This window comes from Aspergillus thermomutatus (genome assembly GCF_002237265.1).
Source record: "Aspergillus thermomutatus strain HMR AF 39 chromosome Unknown NODE_15, whole genome shotgun sequence".
NCBI classification, from domain to species: domain Eukaryota; kingdom Fungi; phylum Ascomycota; class Eurotiomycetes; order Eurotiales; family Aspergillaceae; genus Aspergillus; species Aspergillus thermomutatus.
Window position 1 is genome coordinate 46,995 of NW_020798063.1, and position 12,880 is coordinate 59,874.

Here is a 12,880-nt window from a genome sequence, read left to right on the forward strand (position 1 = left end):
AGCTCCACCCGCTCTCGTGAGACTGCCGACATACAGCCGGCCATCACAGTGAGCAGTCACTCATGGTGATCGCCTTTCCTGGTGGAAACTTACGAGAAAATTAGAGCAATGATTAGCGCCCATACTCTAGACTTTTAGAGGCGGAACGAGTCCAGTTGAAATAGAGTTGAAGAAAGAAAAAGACCCTTATTAAACGCCAGCCAGCCCTGATATGCTTGATATGAAGCCGTCTTGACTTAAATCTCTTGCCACCTTCAGGAAGAAACGGATACGGAAGTCGTTAAGCATTGTATCTGTGAGAGTGATCGACCGGGAAATCAACGTTTGGTACCGCCAAGGGTTCGCCCACTCCCATGAGACTTCTGGTTGCGTTCTTTGCCTTTGTGATTTTCCACATCACTTCCTGACGTCGGTGTAGCAGAGTCTCCTGGCTCTCTCTTCTTCCCCCGCAATGTCTGACCTGTTCCCTGAAAGCGCGGCTTCTCAATGACCTGTCCGTCCTCGCCACGCCCCTTGACGGGCTTGATTGCATATCCAAAAAATAGCTGGTTATATGGTAGCCTAAGTGGCTGTGGTCCATTGGTGCGTCTAGCTGGGGGTGGGTGCTGAGGATTCGTCGCTCCTGGCACCGGCGTTGAAGGCTTAGGAGTCGGAGCTTTGCTACCCTTCTTCGCATTCAAGCGCTGCCCCCCAAGAAGGAAGTTTGATGATACTGCTTTCGCACCCGTAGCTGCGTCGGTGGACTCCGGAGCAATGGCCGCGTAGTTGATCGCTTGAGCCATTGTCCCGTGTGGATGGAGTAAACCCCCAGAGGGCAGCTTCCCGCTTACCCCGCTGAGGGGGGTGCTGGTGCCACTCGGGCGTTGGGTCTCTTCATACCCTACTGGCGGTGCGAAGTCAACCTCTAAATCTGTTTCCAGTACGGAGATAGCGTTGGTGTTGTTCGATGGCTTGGTCTCGAGAACCGCCATTTCATAGACCTGGTCGTTATAAGCAAAAGTGAAGACATCGCCCTTCGTGAGACAGGAGAAATTCCGAAAAGCATTTTCTAACACTGCCTTTGGATCGCTGATGTCAAGAAAAGAGGTTGACTGGGCTTGAAGTTTAATGAATTGGCCGGGAGGAAGATCGGTTGATTTGACCTGGACGAGGTCACCAGGCTCGAGTAGTAAAGTTTGCATGAGCTATAGAGAGACCAGGAAATGTCAGTGACGACTGTCCCAATAGATCAGTAAGAGAGAATATTGTCTGTCTGACCCAGAACGGCAGATAAATTTTCCCCTCCTCAGCAATGAATTCCAGAACACCGGCATGTGTCATCCTCTCTTTTGCACCATTATGCAACTCGAACAGCATGGGATATGTGATATGTAACCTAGTTAACTTGTCTAGAGCACTAGGCGGCATAATCACCTTGCCGCCATGGTTGACGTTTTCCCTCTCCGGACCAGGCAACATCGCGACGGGGTAACAGCGGTAATATTCATCAAAACGGCGTGTAGCGGCTCCATGACGGAGCATGGAGGAGCCTAGAACTCCCTCCATCGGGTCGTCGTCCCAATAGCCAGGACGAAACTGAGGGCGTCAGGTCTTGTAAAACTTGTAGCGTAAAGTTGAGCTGAAAGTGAGCTTACCATTGTGAGGTTTGTGAGTAGGGGAACGTTCTCGAAGATTGGTTTGGAGGAGATCTGAAGACTTGGCTCTGTTACTCAATATATCCAAGTTGTCGTTTGAAAGATAGCAAAGCAGGTCTGACAGGGAATTGTACCTCCACTGTTGGCGTTGGAGATGGCAGAAGCTAGAGCTGCTCCTTATCGCTGGACCAACAGTGACGCAAATGCCTCCGCAATGATTTTCCGAGCCGACCCCAGAAAAGACAAGAAATCAGCATCAACCAGCAGCTCTAGTCAAGCTCATAGAGTTAACTTATGTTATTTTTGATGCTTTGGGATGTTTACTGATACTGATTTGATGCTCTGTTTTTTGTTTTCTAAAATAACTAAGCTCCTGATCGTCGCTCACATCGAGAATGATGTCCTCCTCTCAACCACGCCCAAAGCGGGCAGGTGAAGACTTCACGCGCACACACCACCACGATGAAGACGATCCGAACGGTCCTTCCGAACACAAGAAGCCACGCTTCGATCTACGGAATCCCTCTAATCTTGCACCCGACGTGCTCGATGAGGACCCAGTATTGGACGCAGACGAGATCGGCCGTCGTGGACAACAAGTGCGCCGCAAGGCCGTGAACCTCGATGGCTACGATTCGGACAGTGAAAATGAAGGGTTCAGCGCGCGCATCGAGGCCAAGGCGAAGAGGAGTCGCGCGAAACACGACGCCGAAGATGACGACATGTTCGCGGAGCTCCAGGAAGATTTCGGTGCCGAAGAAATCGATGCCGATGAGGCACTGAGGAAGAACAAGAAAACCGTGCGTTTCTTGCGAGATGATGAGATTGAGGGTCAGGTGGCTTCATCGAAAGGTGGAGTGACATTGCGTGCGGATCTGAACGCAACAGGGGACACAGTCGAGGAGGACGAGGTGGAAAGTGAGAGCGATGTGGCAGACGAAGACCGTGCGAGGATCGAGGAGGGCATGGACGAGGAACTGGGTGCTGGCGCTAAGAAGAAGCATGCGCCACTGCTAGATGCGTTCAATATGCGCGCCGAGCAAGAAGAGGGTAAATTTGATGACCAGGGAAATTACGTACGAAAAGCAGCAGATCCCGACGCGATTTATGATTCTTGGCTGGATGGAGTATCGAAAAAGGATATACGGCTCGCCAAAGAGGCAGCAGAGAAAAGAGAGGCCGAGAGGAGGGAAAAAGACCGATTGAACGACAGCATTCTTACGGCCGATGTACTGAGGACCCTAATAACTCACCTGCAACGGGGAGAAACAGCTCTAGAGGCGTTAGCAAGGATAGGCAAAGGAGCCCCAAAGAAACCCAAATGGCAAGCCAAGAAGAACAAGAACCGGCCGAAGCAAAACGGGGCCGCAGCAGAGGATACCGAAATGACGGAAGATGACCCCAATGAGGTTTCTCGAAAGCAAGCGATAGAGGCCATCACTGGCGCGGCGGATATCCTCATGACACGGGGACAAGCAGAGATCTACGACACAGAGCGTGAGATGCTCACAAGACAGTACCGACAGGAAACAGGCGAGGACTGGGTCGATCCTCCCTCGGAGTCCACTGCTCCCACCAGTGCTCAAGAAGAGCCTGTAATGTGGCAATTTCGTTGGTCTGACGCTCGAGACGGCGGTGTCGAACATGGCCCGTATGACAGCTCGACAATGGAGTCGTGGAAGAGTGCTGGCTATTTCGGCGAGGGCGTCGAATTTCGAAAAGTGGGCGATACAGGACACTGGACGAGCGAGGCTTCTTTCCTATGATAACGATTGGGTCATAATCCTAAAAAGACCTCTATGTGTACACTCCGAGTTGGGATACTCCTCTGAAGGCATATCAACGTCATGATTATCATTGAAGTAAATATTCTTTTATTCGACAGAACCCAGTTCGAAGCCCAAATATCAAACAAACCATGCACATGAGCTTGAAGAAGCGCCAGCCTTATCGTACATCATAAGATGTGTAAAACAAAAGATCAAAAGAAATCAGAGGATAGAGAGCAAGAGGAGCGCTCTCGGAAGCAGCACCATATTGTCATACCGTATTACCTGATTTTTGGTGCATTCGTCTTCACGGAGCAGTATGATGAACGCGTTTACGAGATTTCCATGGCGTCTCCATTTGCAGTAGCTGAAAAGCTCACAGCACCTTGATCCCCTATAAACCGCTGTTCATAAGCATTGACGAACTTAACACTCCTGGCAGGATCGTAGAACAAGCGGTAGCTGCGCTGTACATCATCAATACTAACTTCTTTGGCCTTTCGTTTCTGGCTCAGGAGATGAGAGGTAGTGATGATGTTGCTAGCGTAACGGAGATTCGATTCCTGGCCAATCTTCGTCAAAAGAGCCAAAGCGTCCGGCGAGAGGTCGATCTCTTCTTCCTGCGCTCGGATTGCGAGAATTTGCCGGATTTCATCGGCAGAGTACGGCTGGGTGCTGACGATGACTACACGGTCGAGAAAGTCAAGGGGTAGTCCATGGGGGGAAGTGTATGTGGTGCCCCGGATCCGCGCTTGACCGCGGTTGCTGGCCATGATAACAATGGGCGCAAGCTCCGCCTCCAGGGCGCGGTTGATGTAGGAAAAGCATTCAATATCGAGCATGTGCACTTCGTCAATGAACAAAACACCGGGAATGATCTCCGCCTTGCCCTCTTCCTTCCATTCAGCCACCTTTGTGTTGATCTGATCTCTGACCTCGCTTCTAATCTCCCCAGTGTCACCAGAGAAGAGGGCCAAGAATCCTTGCGTCCGTGAGTTGATGACATCAATCTCATGGAGACTGACGGTATGTACTATTTCCTTGCGGACCTGAAGTTCTCCCTCAGGGCATTGGACGAATTTGGTATCAGCGCCCATCGCATCATAATCTCGAGAACGAGCATAGGAACGTCCAAGCTTGGTGATCTTCCCCGACGACTTGTCGATTGAGATAACGTCTCCGGCCATCACACGCTCCTTCGTCATTGAGTCAATCATTTTGGTTCCCATGTCGTAGATGGTCTCCATATCGGTGGTTTTGATCGTGAGTTTCCCTTGTTTGTTTCCCTACAACGGTTAGCAACCGCACTTTCAGAGAGGAGAAATCAAAAACCTGTACTCACACCAGTAACACTGCGATCGATCTGGATTTCCACAACTTCACCCTCGATGATCTCACTTTCCTCCTTGATTCGAACGCCGATGGATTTCCGGAAGGCTTGTGTAAGTGCTTCAGTCTTTGACATCTCCATAGAGAAGATCTCAGAGGCTGCGAGCATTGTGAAAGGAACGTCGGATCCAAGAGACTGGGCCATGCCCATGGCAATGGCTGTCTTTCCTGTGCTGGGAGGCCCTGCGATGAGGACTGCGCGACCCGCGATTTTGCCCTCCTTGACCATTTGTAATATGACCGCGGCCGCCTTCCTTGCCTTTTCCTGACCTACAAGGCCCTGAGAAGATGTTCTAGGCTGAAGCGAGTCTGTATCGACGCCAAGTCCCCTGATATGTGAATGAGCAGCAATGAGATTCAGACCACGGAGCTCCTTCGTCTCCGCGACGGTTGAGATAGGCTGTGACATAAATCAATCATATTGAAAGGGATGTAAGGTCTAGTCAGGTCACTTACCGCAGCCATATTGATTTGTAATTCAGCAACGTCTTTCTGTACTGCCACTGATACTGACTGAAACGCGCAAATCTATCTTCTCAAATTCCGAAGTTGCAATGCAGATAAAAGAGCTGTACAGGGCAGAAAGACACAGTTTGAGAACCGCCCCACTTGCCGCCCGGCAGAATAATGTGACCTGTCGAAGTGGTATGTCTTTGTCCATGGTCGCTCTCCAACAAATTTCAGTTTAACAAAGAGAAGATCACCTTGTTTTGTTTCGTCCGTTTGCTCTTTTCTTCTTGAACTCTGTGCCGGCTTCATTTCCTTCGCCGAGTCAGCCAAATTTGTCCTCTACGCGCTTTACAACGCGTCGATGTCTTTAAGCTTGCCTAGTTGATGGCGAGATGAGAGAATTCAATTTCTGAGATACAGTCGCGCACACACTACATTCTCGCCTCTAATTGCTATCAGATGTGAGCTACGCATGACTAGAGACAGCGCATTTTTTATCGATTGGCCCTCCGAGTGCATAGATGGCGGACAAAATGGATGTCGACAACCCAAATACCCCCACGTCACGCGATCCTCGCCTCGTCAGTCGAAACAGGCCAGCGCCTGCCAGAACAGCCTCTCTAGATACTGGCATATCTGGTTCTCCTAACGGTCCCAAGTTCGGCGTACGGCCACCGAACAAGACTCCGCCTAGTGACAGGCAAGATGGGGCTACTGGAGATCAATTCGTTCGCGCCCTCTCAGAATTGATCAAAGCTGCTGTTGACACAGCTACTCGGGAAGTCGGAAAGGAGAAATTGTTGAAAAGGAAGGACACGACAGAAGGTCTTCTGCGAAAGGCAAAAGCCGCGCCAAGTTTCCCATCAACCACAGCATTCTTCCAGCAAGCTCGCAACGATGAAGATTCTGAGTTGACACGAATGGATGAGACTATCACCAAACACCAATCGCACTACCGTCAGCTAGAAAATTGTCTCACAACGAAATGGGTGCCTTTGCTTCTGCGCAACAATTCTGATTCAGACGAGAAGATAAACAAACTACAGGATGAAATCCGGGCGCTCAAGAAGCGAGTGGGAGATTCGGCGGGCGAATCCGATGCGAGTCGCGAGAAATTTCAGTCGTTAGAGACCAAGATCAAGATCCTTCAGGATCGTGTCGTCCTGCTTGAGAAGACTTCCGGCAACCATACGGCTTCTATCAACGCGCAGATGAGACACGAAAAAGAGATTAAGGAACGCGTTGATAAGCTGAGTTCAGATTTTGCTCAATTCCCCTCTCAGGGAACCGTGCCGACACACTTTTCTTCGGAAGTTGATGAGTTAAAGAGAATAACGATGACCTTGGATGCCAAGCTCAGCTCTTTGCAAAAGGCCCAGGAAGAATATTCGGGCTCTCTCGAAAGAGTAAATAAAAGTATGGATGCACAACAGAAACGTCTCGATGCCAGCAACGACACTGGCAATGCTTTTCAGCAGAAATTCAAAGAAATCCATGAGCGTCTGGTTCCGATAGAAATGGTCAAGGCAGCTCCGCCGGAGGCTCCAGCAACAGTTCCAATTGACGCATCCAATATTGAGTTGCGTTTGAAGAACGTTGAAAGCAATCTATCCAAGGTTCCGAGACCCGACTCATCCTTGCAGTCGAGAGTCCAGAATCTGGCGGAAAAAGTCGATCAATTACAAAACCTTCAGGCTATGAAAGACGAGCTTCATTTCGCAGAAATGGAGGAGATCAAGAAAGCGGCAGTGGATAAAGCCGAGATACAGTCATTGAAGGACAGTTTTAGTCGCATCGCGGAAGAAACACGAATGATAAGCCAGGAAAACCCGACAGCAGCTGTGGATAAAGCCGAGATACAATCATTGAAAGACAGCTACAGCCGCCTCGCCGAAGAAGTACGGAGAATAAGCCAGTTAGAGCCTGCAGCAGCTGTGGATAAAGCTGAGATTCAGTCTTTGAAAGACAGCTACGGCCGCCTCGCTGAAGAAATACAGAGAATGAGCCAGTGGAACCCCGCAGCAGCCCTTCAGCAAATCAACACGGTGGATCTGAAAATCAACACGGTTGACGTGTCTTTAAAAAATGCTAATCGCCTACTTGAGAGTGTGCGAGTCGGCCTCCATTCCCTGGAGACTCGTTACAATCATCTTTCGACCGAAATGGTTGTGAAGAACATGGTCGTTGCTATGCAAGAGATGTACCCTTCCGCAGGCCAATTGACAGAGCAGATCACAAGCTTGGAAAATCAAGCCGAGAAAGAAATATCATGTTTGAAAAAGACCATTGAACAGCTTGTTCAAGCCCAAAATAGTCAGAAAACTATGCTCGGCCAGCAATCAGCAGAAGGAACGCACCTCAGGGAAACCATTGGGAAGGTAGCCCTTCAAGTCTCTGCTCTCACGGAACAGCTAGAGGGTGCACGCGCTCTTCCTGATAAACTTCAGCAATTGCACACCAACTTCAACTCTCTGGCAGAGCAATATCAAGAACATGTATCTGAAATTAAGGAATATACTAAGTCCAAAGAGGCGGCCGACGGTCAAAACAGAATTGAGTTGTATGAATCCTATCGCGAACTGAAAGATCAGGTCCAAAATTTATCCTCTCATACAAAGGATTTGCAATCCCTTGATGATCGCTTCCGCCGCTTCAAGGAATCCGTGTCTGCCGATCATCAGGATTTGTTAGAGCAACTTGACGCGCTCAAAAATTCTTTGGAATCTCAACAACCAGAGAGTGTGACACAATCCCCTAAGCGAGAAGAAAGCCCTGCAGGGTCCGATGATGTCACCAGCCTCCCAAACTATGCTGAGATCGCTGAGGCTAATCCTGCGCTCGCATTGCGCGAGAAAAAGAAAAGGAAGAAACGACCACGTCCTTCAACCATTTCTGATGATGAGAATGAGAGGTCATCTGGTGCTAGAAATGAGTCCCCTAGGACATTCTCTTCACCGGCTCATGCATTGGACAATGAGGGCGCGTCACCCTCAGAGAGCAAGAGAAAGTCTAAGAAGAGGAAAAAGCGCAGGTTGATCACGGAGGGGCCCATCACTATAGACTAAGGTAGTCTTGATTCCTCGATTATAGAGCGTCGGTCTTCAAGAGCTCGAGTGCACCGGCGTTTACTGGTCTCAGCGATCACGATTGTCACGATTATGTTTGTTCATCGCACAGATTGGATTATCACTAAGATACCTCTTTGCCGTGTCTTGCTGTATGGAGTCACATATCATTCTTATTTCTTGTATTACCCCTTTCCTTCCTTGTGTCTATTCCTTTTGATATATGTGTCTATTGAGTGGATCTCCCATAATTACTCCAAAAGTGGCATAGAATGAACAAACATATACATAAGCACAGAAACACCATTCTTCCACCTCTATATGCAAACTGATATACTCTAGGGAAGATCTTGCAAGAACTTCACAACAGCTGAAACATCCTCAGTCAACACACTCAATAAACAAATATGCATTAATTTACACGTACCTTGCCTGAAAGCCTCTGGATTCTCCGAGATCAACCAATGACCTGCCTCAACATCCGCTATCTCAGCATTGGGGAAGAACTTCTTGATGACAGGGACCGTGTCGTCGCTGACATACTTGCTCTTCGTGCCTCTGACGAAGAGCGTCGGCCCATCATAAGTGATGGATCCCGGTTCGCGGATGGGGAAGTCAGCCATGGCACCAATAGCCGGTCCCAGCACCGAAAGAGGGATACGGAATTTCATCTTCTGACTATCTTCCGCGCGGACCAGGTTGGTCAAGAGGAATTGACGGATGGGGAGGGACTGTGCAAACGGTGTGAGTTTGGTCTTTTTATCCACGGCCTGCTCCGAGTGCGAGAAGCAGAAACTTACGATCTCGTATTCTTTTAGGATCTTGTCGGCATCTGACTGCTTGGTGACTTCTTGTGACTCGACATCTTGCATGCCTCGCACGTACTTTCCGAAGTCACTTTTCAGAGGAGCGTTGACAGGAGCATTGTCGACAGGTATGAGGGCCGAAACTAGATCAGACGATTGTAGAGCAACCGCCATTGCAGTCTTTGCTCCCCTGTTTCCAGGAAGAGTTGAGTATGGTCCGACCTGCCTGGCAGCTCTGGAGAAGAGAAACATACATGGAATGACCAATCAGGACACACTTAGCCAGATCATGCTGGTGGATGAATTTCTCCACGTCTTCGGCCATGACGGAATAGTTATGCTCTTTATGATGGAATGAGTGGCCATGATTCCGCAAATCCTGAAGATCATGAGTGATTTCGTCGTCTACCCTTAAGATGCACTGAGAGACAGACCAGAGTGAAGACCTGCCGCTTGAGGTCACGTGCAAGAACCCTGCGAGCGCCAGTCAGTCAGTTGATCACAAAAGCGTCAAAGCCTGATCGTCAGGGCTTTTAACCTACTTGCTGATACTTCTGTTGTTCTGTTTTGAGCCGAAGAGACCGTGCAAGAAGACAATCGGATTTCGGCTGGCTTGTTCCTTTTCTGGGCCAAAAACCTGATACGAGAGCTCTGACCCAAGCACACGAGACGTCGAGAACGCTCGGATGCTGGATGCAACCCTCACTTGTATCCTTGCGAACGGCATTGTGGAATGATGATGATACTTTCCCCAATCAACAAAGTTGTGTAGAAGACTCAGGCTCGTCTTCACAGGCGGCCGAGTCCGCCAAAATGGATGACTAAGCCGCTACTTCGGATTATTCCAAAACAGGGAAAGAGAACGAAGATACGGAGTAGTGATGTATGTGTTTTCAGTTCCAAATCTCTCCGTTTGACTCGTCATGTGGAAGAGCTTCCATTCTCTTGACTTTTAGATATGTGTGGAAATTTCCTCGAATCTAGTCAGCATTAAAGCATTAGCCCATGAACGACGACATCATGTGTCTGCCGCAATGTCAGGCTGATTCGGCGAGACATTGAAAAACCATGAACAATTGTCTATTGGTAGCTGTTGAATGCTAATAGTTACAGGAAATACAAGCCGGCTCGCGCTCACTCTGCTCGCTGCGGCTTCTTGCAGGAAATATATACAAGAACAGATATAATCATGATTGATGGCGCTGGTTCACAATCGTCAATCGTTCGAAAAGAGAAGCCCAGGTTCCGTTGTTTAGGCGTCTAGAAGTGGTGGCACCTTCTCGCACAGATATTCGACAATGGCGTCGGGGCCCCGCTCGACTTGGAGACCGGTGGGAATGGCATGCAGCTTGATATCGGGCTTGATTTCTCTAGCGATGTCGTGGATCTGGCGGGCTTCCTCGGCGGTCCACATGGAGGCGCTGAACTATGGTCGAATCATATTAGCTCTGAAACCGCAGCATTCGTGGAATGCCGTAAAGGCATAATTTGCTACATGTGGAACATATGAGCTGCATGATAAGACGGCATACCAAAACGTCAGGCATATGCTCCTTCACCTTAGGAGCAACCTCCTCGATTTCTATGTTGACGAAACAATCAGCATTTCTGTACCCCGATTATCCTCAGCAACAAGGCGCTCATACTCTCGCAGTTGTCCACATGAATGATGGTATATTTGTCCTTGAGCGTATCGGCGACACGTCCGATAAGACGCTTGGCTCTCTCGGGAGCAGTGTTGACAGTAACAAGACGGAAAGGTCCCTTGGGGCTGGCCATTGTGACAGTTGATGCGAAGTGAATCAATGAATGAAAGAAGATGCAAAATGACGACACAGATGTCTATTTCTTTGCGAGCACGCGATTTCCTCAGCTCTTTAAACGAGGGGCGAGTCTTTAGTACTCGGAGATAAACCACACTGTTTGTCTAGTAGTTTTATCCGCATTGTCCCTCAGAATGGCGACATCCCCACAGTCCATCGTGGGGATCTCTTGGGGCTGGTGGACTCACTGTTGAAAATGATCCAATTACATTGCGATATTTGATCTCATTCAGTGCGATAAAAGGAACCTCTGACCTTTTTCTCAACGGCAATTCCTCTGCCCCGAGTCCCATCTCCCACTTTGCTGAAGGTGCCCCTCCCCCACCATCCCCGCCTTCGCTGTTATCGGCACGCCTCCGAGTAGCAATAATGCATCCGCACCGGTCTCGGGGGGAAATGTCCCGCGACGAGCTTTCAAAAGGAAGGATGGTTTTCACAAGATCACTGGTAGTGCTTCCTGAAAAACATTCTTGTGATACCCCCTTAAGTCCATCTAACTTCATTTCTACGCTCGAAGACCATGTCTAAGATTGCCTCCACCTTTTCGCGTGAGTTGTATCAATGTATCTTGAGCCTTACACAGCGCAATCAAGTTAATACCACATAGGCCTTGTGCGCTTCGTTCCCAGATCTAACCCTGCCAAGATCTTGATCGGTGAACCGGTAGATCCGCAGGTGGATGTTGGTTTGGCTGTCTACCAGGGAAAGGAGGTCTCCGTACGGCCATTCACGGGCACATCTGTTCTCAACCCAGGCCAGAAGACGGACACAACAGAGACAATTGAGCGCATCCTCTCTCCTCTGGCGCAGAGCGAGGTTGGATCCATTCGATGCATTGGTTTGAATGTGAGTCTCGCAAAACGCTTAGTTGGGGTGTGGATCGGTGCTGATCGTTTCTGAATTCTTGCTCCGTTAGTATGTGTCGCACGCTGCAGAGATGAAGCTGGCTATTCCCGATGTACCGACTCTCTTCCTGAAGCCGTCCACCGCGCTTGCGGACCCATGGCCGGCACCGACCATTCTCCCCAAGATCACACAGGTCGACAACACGGGCGATTACGAGTCGGAAATGGTCATTGTCATTGGTCGTGATGCGAAGGATGTCAGCGAGACGGAGGCTCTGGACTACGTTCTTGGTTACACCGCCGCCAATGATGTTTCCAGCCGGACATCGCAGATGAACCAAAGCCAATGGTCTTTCTCCAAGGGCTTCGATACCGCATGCCCCATCGGTAAGCTATCGCCGTTCATGCAAGACTTCGAGGAACGATTGCGCTGACTATGACGTTCCTGATATCAGGACCTGTCCTTGTCTCCTCGGCTCTTATCCCTGATGCCAGCAAGCTTCAGATCCGCGGCTTGAAGAACGGCCAAGTCATGCAGGACTGCCCTCTGACGTATGGAAGCACCGATCCACAGACCCACAGCTTGTTCCACACGCTGACTCTCGTACTCCAATAGTGATTTGATCTTCAGCGTCCCTCAACTCGTCAGCTTCTTGTCGCAAGGAACAACTTTGCCTGCCGGTACCATTATCTTGACCGGCACGCCTCCCGGTGTCGGAGCGGCCAAGAACCCCAAGGAGTTCTTGACGGCAGGTGATGAGTTTGCTGTTGAACTACTGCCTCACGTCGGAACATTGATCACGAAGATCGAGCACCAGGCATGATTGGGAGGATGTGTCCAATAGAATCATCAATGACCAGAAAAGAATTGTACATACTACCCGCGTCGTACTATTCTCATGAAGAGAAAGAAGCCTTAGACCTTGCTCTGCTTCCGTACATTAAGTGCGAGTCACCGAGCCAACGGCTAACTGAGTCTAACAGCGTTAATCCGCAGTCCTGTGGAAAATTGGATAACACTTGGTGCGACATGTGTGTATTGTAGAATGTCTAATATCAAGATATCTAGATCTACTCTGTTTCGGTGAAATGCTTGATA

General features: G+C 49.4%; 7 protein-coding genes across 7 annotated transcripts; 3 read left to right on the top strand and 4 right to left on the bottom strand.

Moving 5' to 3' along the window:
* Window positions 1–317: 317 nt before the first annotated feature.
* Window positions 318–1,637, bottom strand: CDV56_105551 (polyubiquitin-binding protein UFD1; the record flags this gene model as incomplete). The annotated part of the gene is made up of 3 exons (XM_026759170.1): window positions 318–1,184; window positions 1,258–1,575; window positions 1,635–1,637. 3 exons carry the CDS (start codon window positions 1,635–1,637, stop codon window positions 318–320), a joined length of 1,188 nt encoding a protein of 395 aa, XP_026617913.1.
* Window positions 1,638–2,029: 392 nt separating this feature from the next.
* On the top strand, window positions 2,030–3,400 carry CDV56_105685 (GYF domain-containing protein; the record flags this gene model as incomplete). The annotated part of the gene is made up of 1 exon (XM_026759304.1): window positions 2,030–3,400. The coding sequence occupies one exon, from the start codon at window positions 2,030–2,032 to the stop codon at window positions 3,398–3,400; it is 1,371 nt and encodes a 456-aa protein (XP_026617914.1).
* A 335-nt stretch (window positions 3,401–3,735) lies between these two features.
* Window positions 3,736–5,257, bottom strand: rvb2 (RuvB family ATP-dependent DNA helicase reptin; the record flags this gene model as incomplete). The annotated part of the gene is made up of 3 exons (XM_026759422.1): window positions 3,736–4,689; window positions 4,746–5,192; window positions 5,249–5,257. The coding sequence occupies 3 exons, from the start codon at window positions 5,255–5,257 to the stop codon at window positions 3,736–3,738; spliced, it is 1,410 nt and encodes a 469-aa protein (XP_026617915.1).
* A 518-nt stretch (window positions 5,258–5,775) lies between these two features.
* CDV56_105949 (uncharacterized protein) lies at window positions 5,776–8,307 on the top strand (the record flags this gene model as incomplete). The annotated part of the gene is made up of 1 exon (XM_026759568.1): window positions 5,776–8,307. The coding sequence occupies one exon, from the start codon at window positions 5,776–5,778 to the stop codon at window positions 8,305–8,307; it is 2,532 nt and encodes an 843-aa protein (XP_026617916.1).
* Window positions 8,308–8,645: 338 nt separating this feature from the next.
* CDV56_106137 (putative alpha/beta hydrolase) lies at window positions 8,646–9,840 on the bottom strand (the record flags this gene model as incomplete). The annotated part of the gene is made up of 5 exons (XM_026759756.1): window positions 8,646–8,677; window positions 8,735–9,303; window positions 9,368–9,492; window positions 9,548–9,587; window positions 9,656–9,840. 5 exons carry the CDS (start codon window positions 9,838–9,840, stop codon window positions 8,646–8,648), a joined length of 951 nt encoding a protein of 316 aa, XP_026617917.1.
* Window positions 9,841–10,365: 525 nt separating this feature from the next.
* Window positions 10,366–10,892, bottom strand: CDV56_106245 (uncharacterized protein; the record flags this gene model as incomplete). Its single annotated transcript, XM_026759864.1, has 3 exons — window positions 10,366–10,539; window positions 10,646–10,695; window positions 10,760–10,892. 3 exons carry the CDS (start codon window positions 10,890–10,892, stop codon window positions 10,366–10,368), a joined length of 357 nt encoding a protein of 118 aa, XP_026617918.1.
* Window positions 10,893–11,456: 564 nt separating this feature from the next.
* On the top strand, window positions 11,457–12,605 carry CDV56_106326 (fumarylacetoacetate hydrolase family protein; the record flags this gene model as incomplete). The annotated part of the gene is made up of 5 exons (XM_026759945.1): window positions 11,457–11,484; window positions 11,544–11,782; window positions 11,853–12,168; window positions 12,237–12,333; window positions 12,398–12,605. 5 exons carry the CDS (start codon window positions 11,457–11,459, stop codon window positions 12,603–12,605), a joined length of 888 nt encoding a protein of 295 aa, XP_026617919.1.
* Window positions 12,606–12,880: the final 275 nt, after the last annotated feature.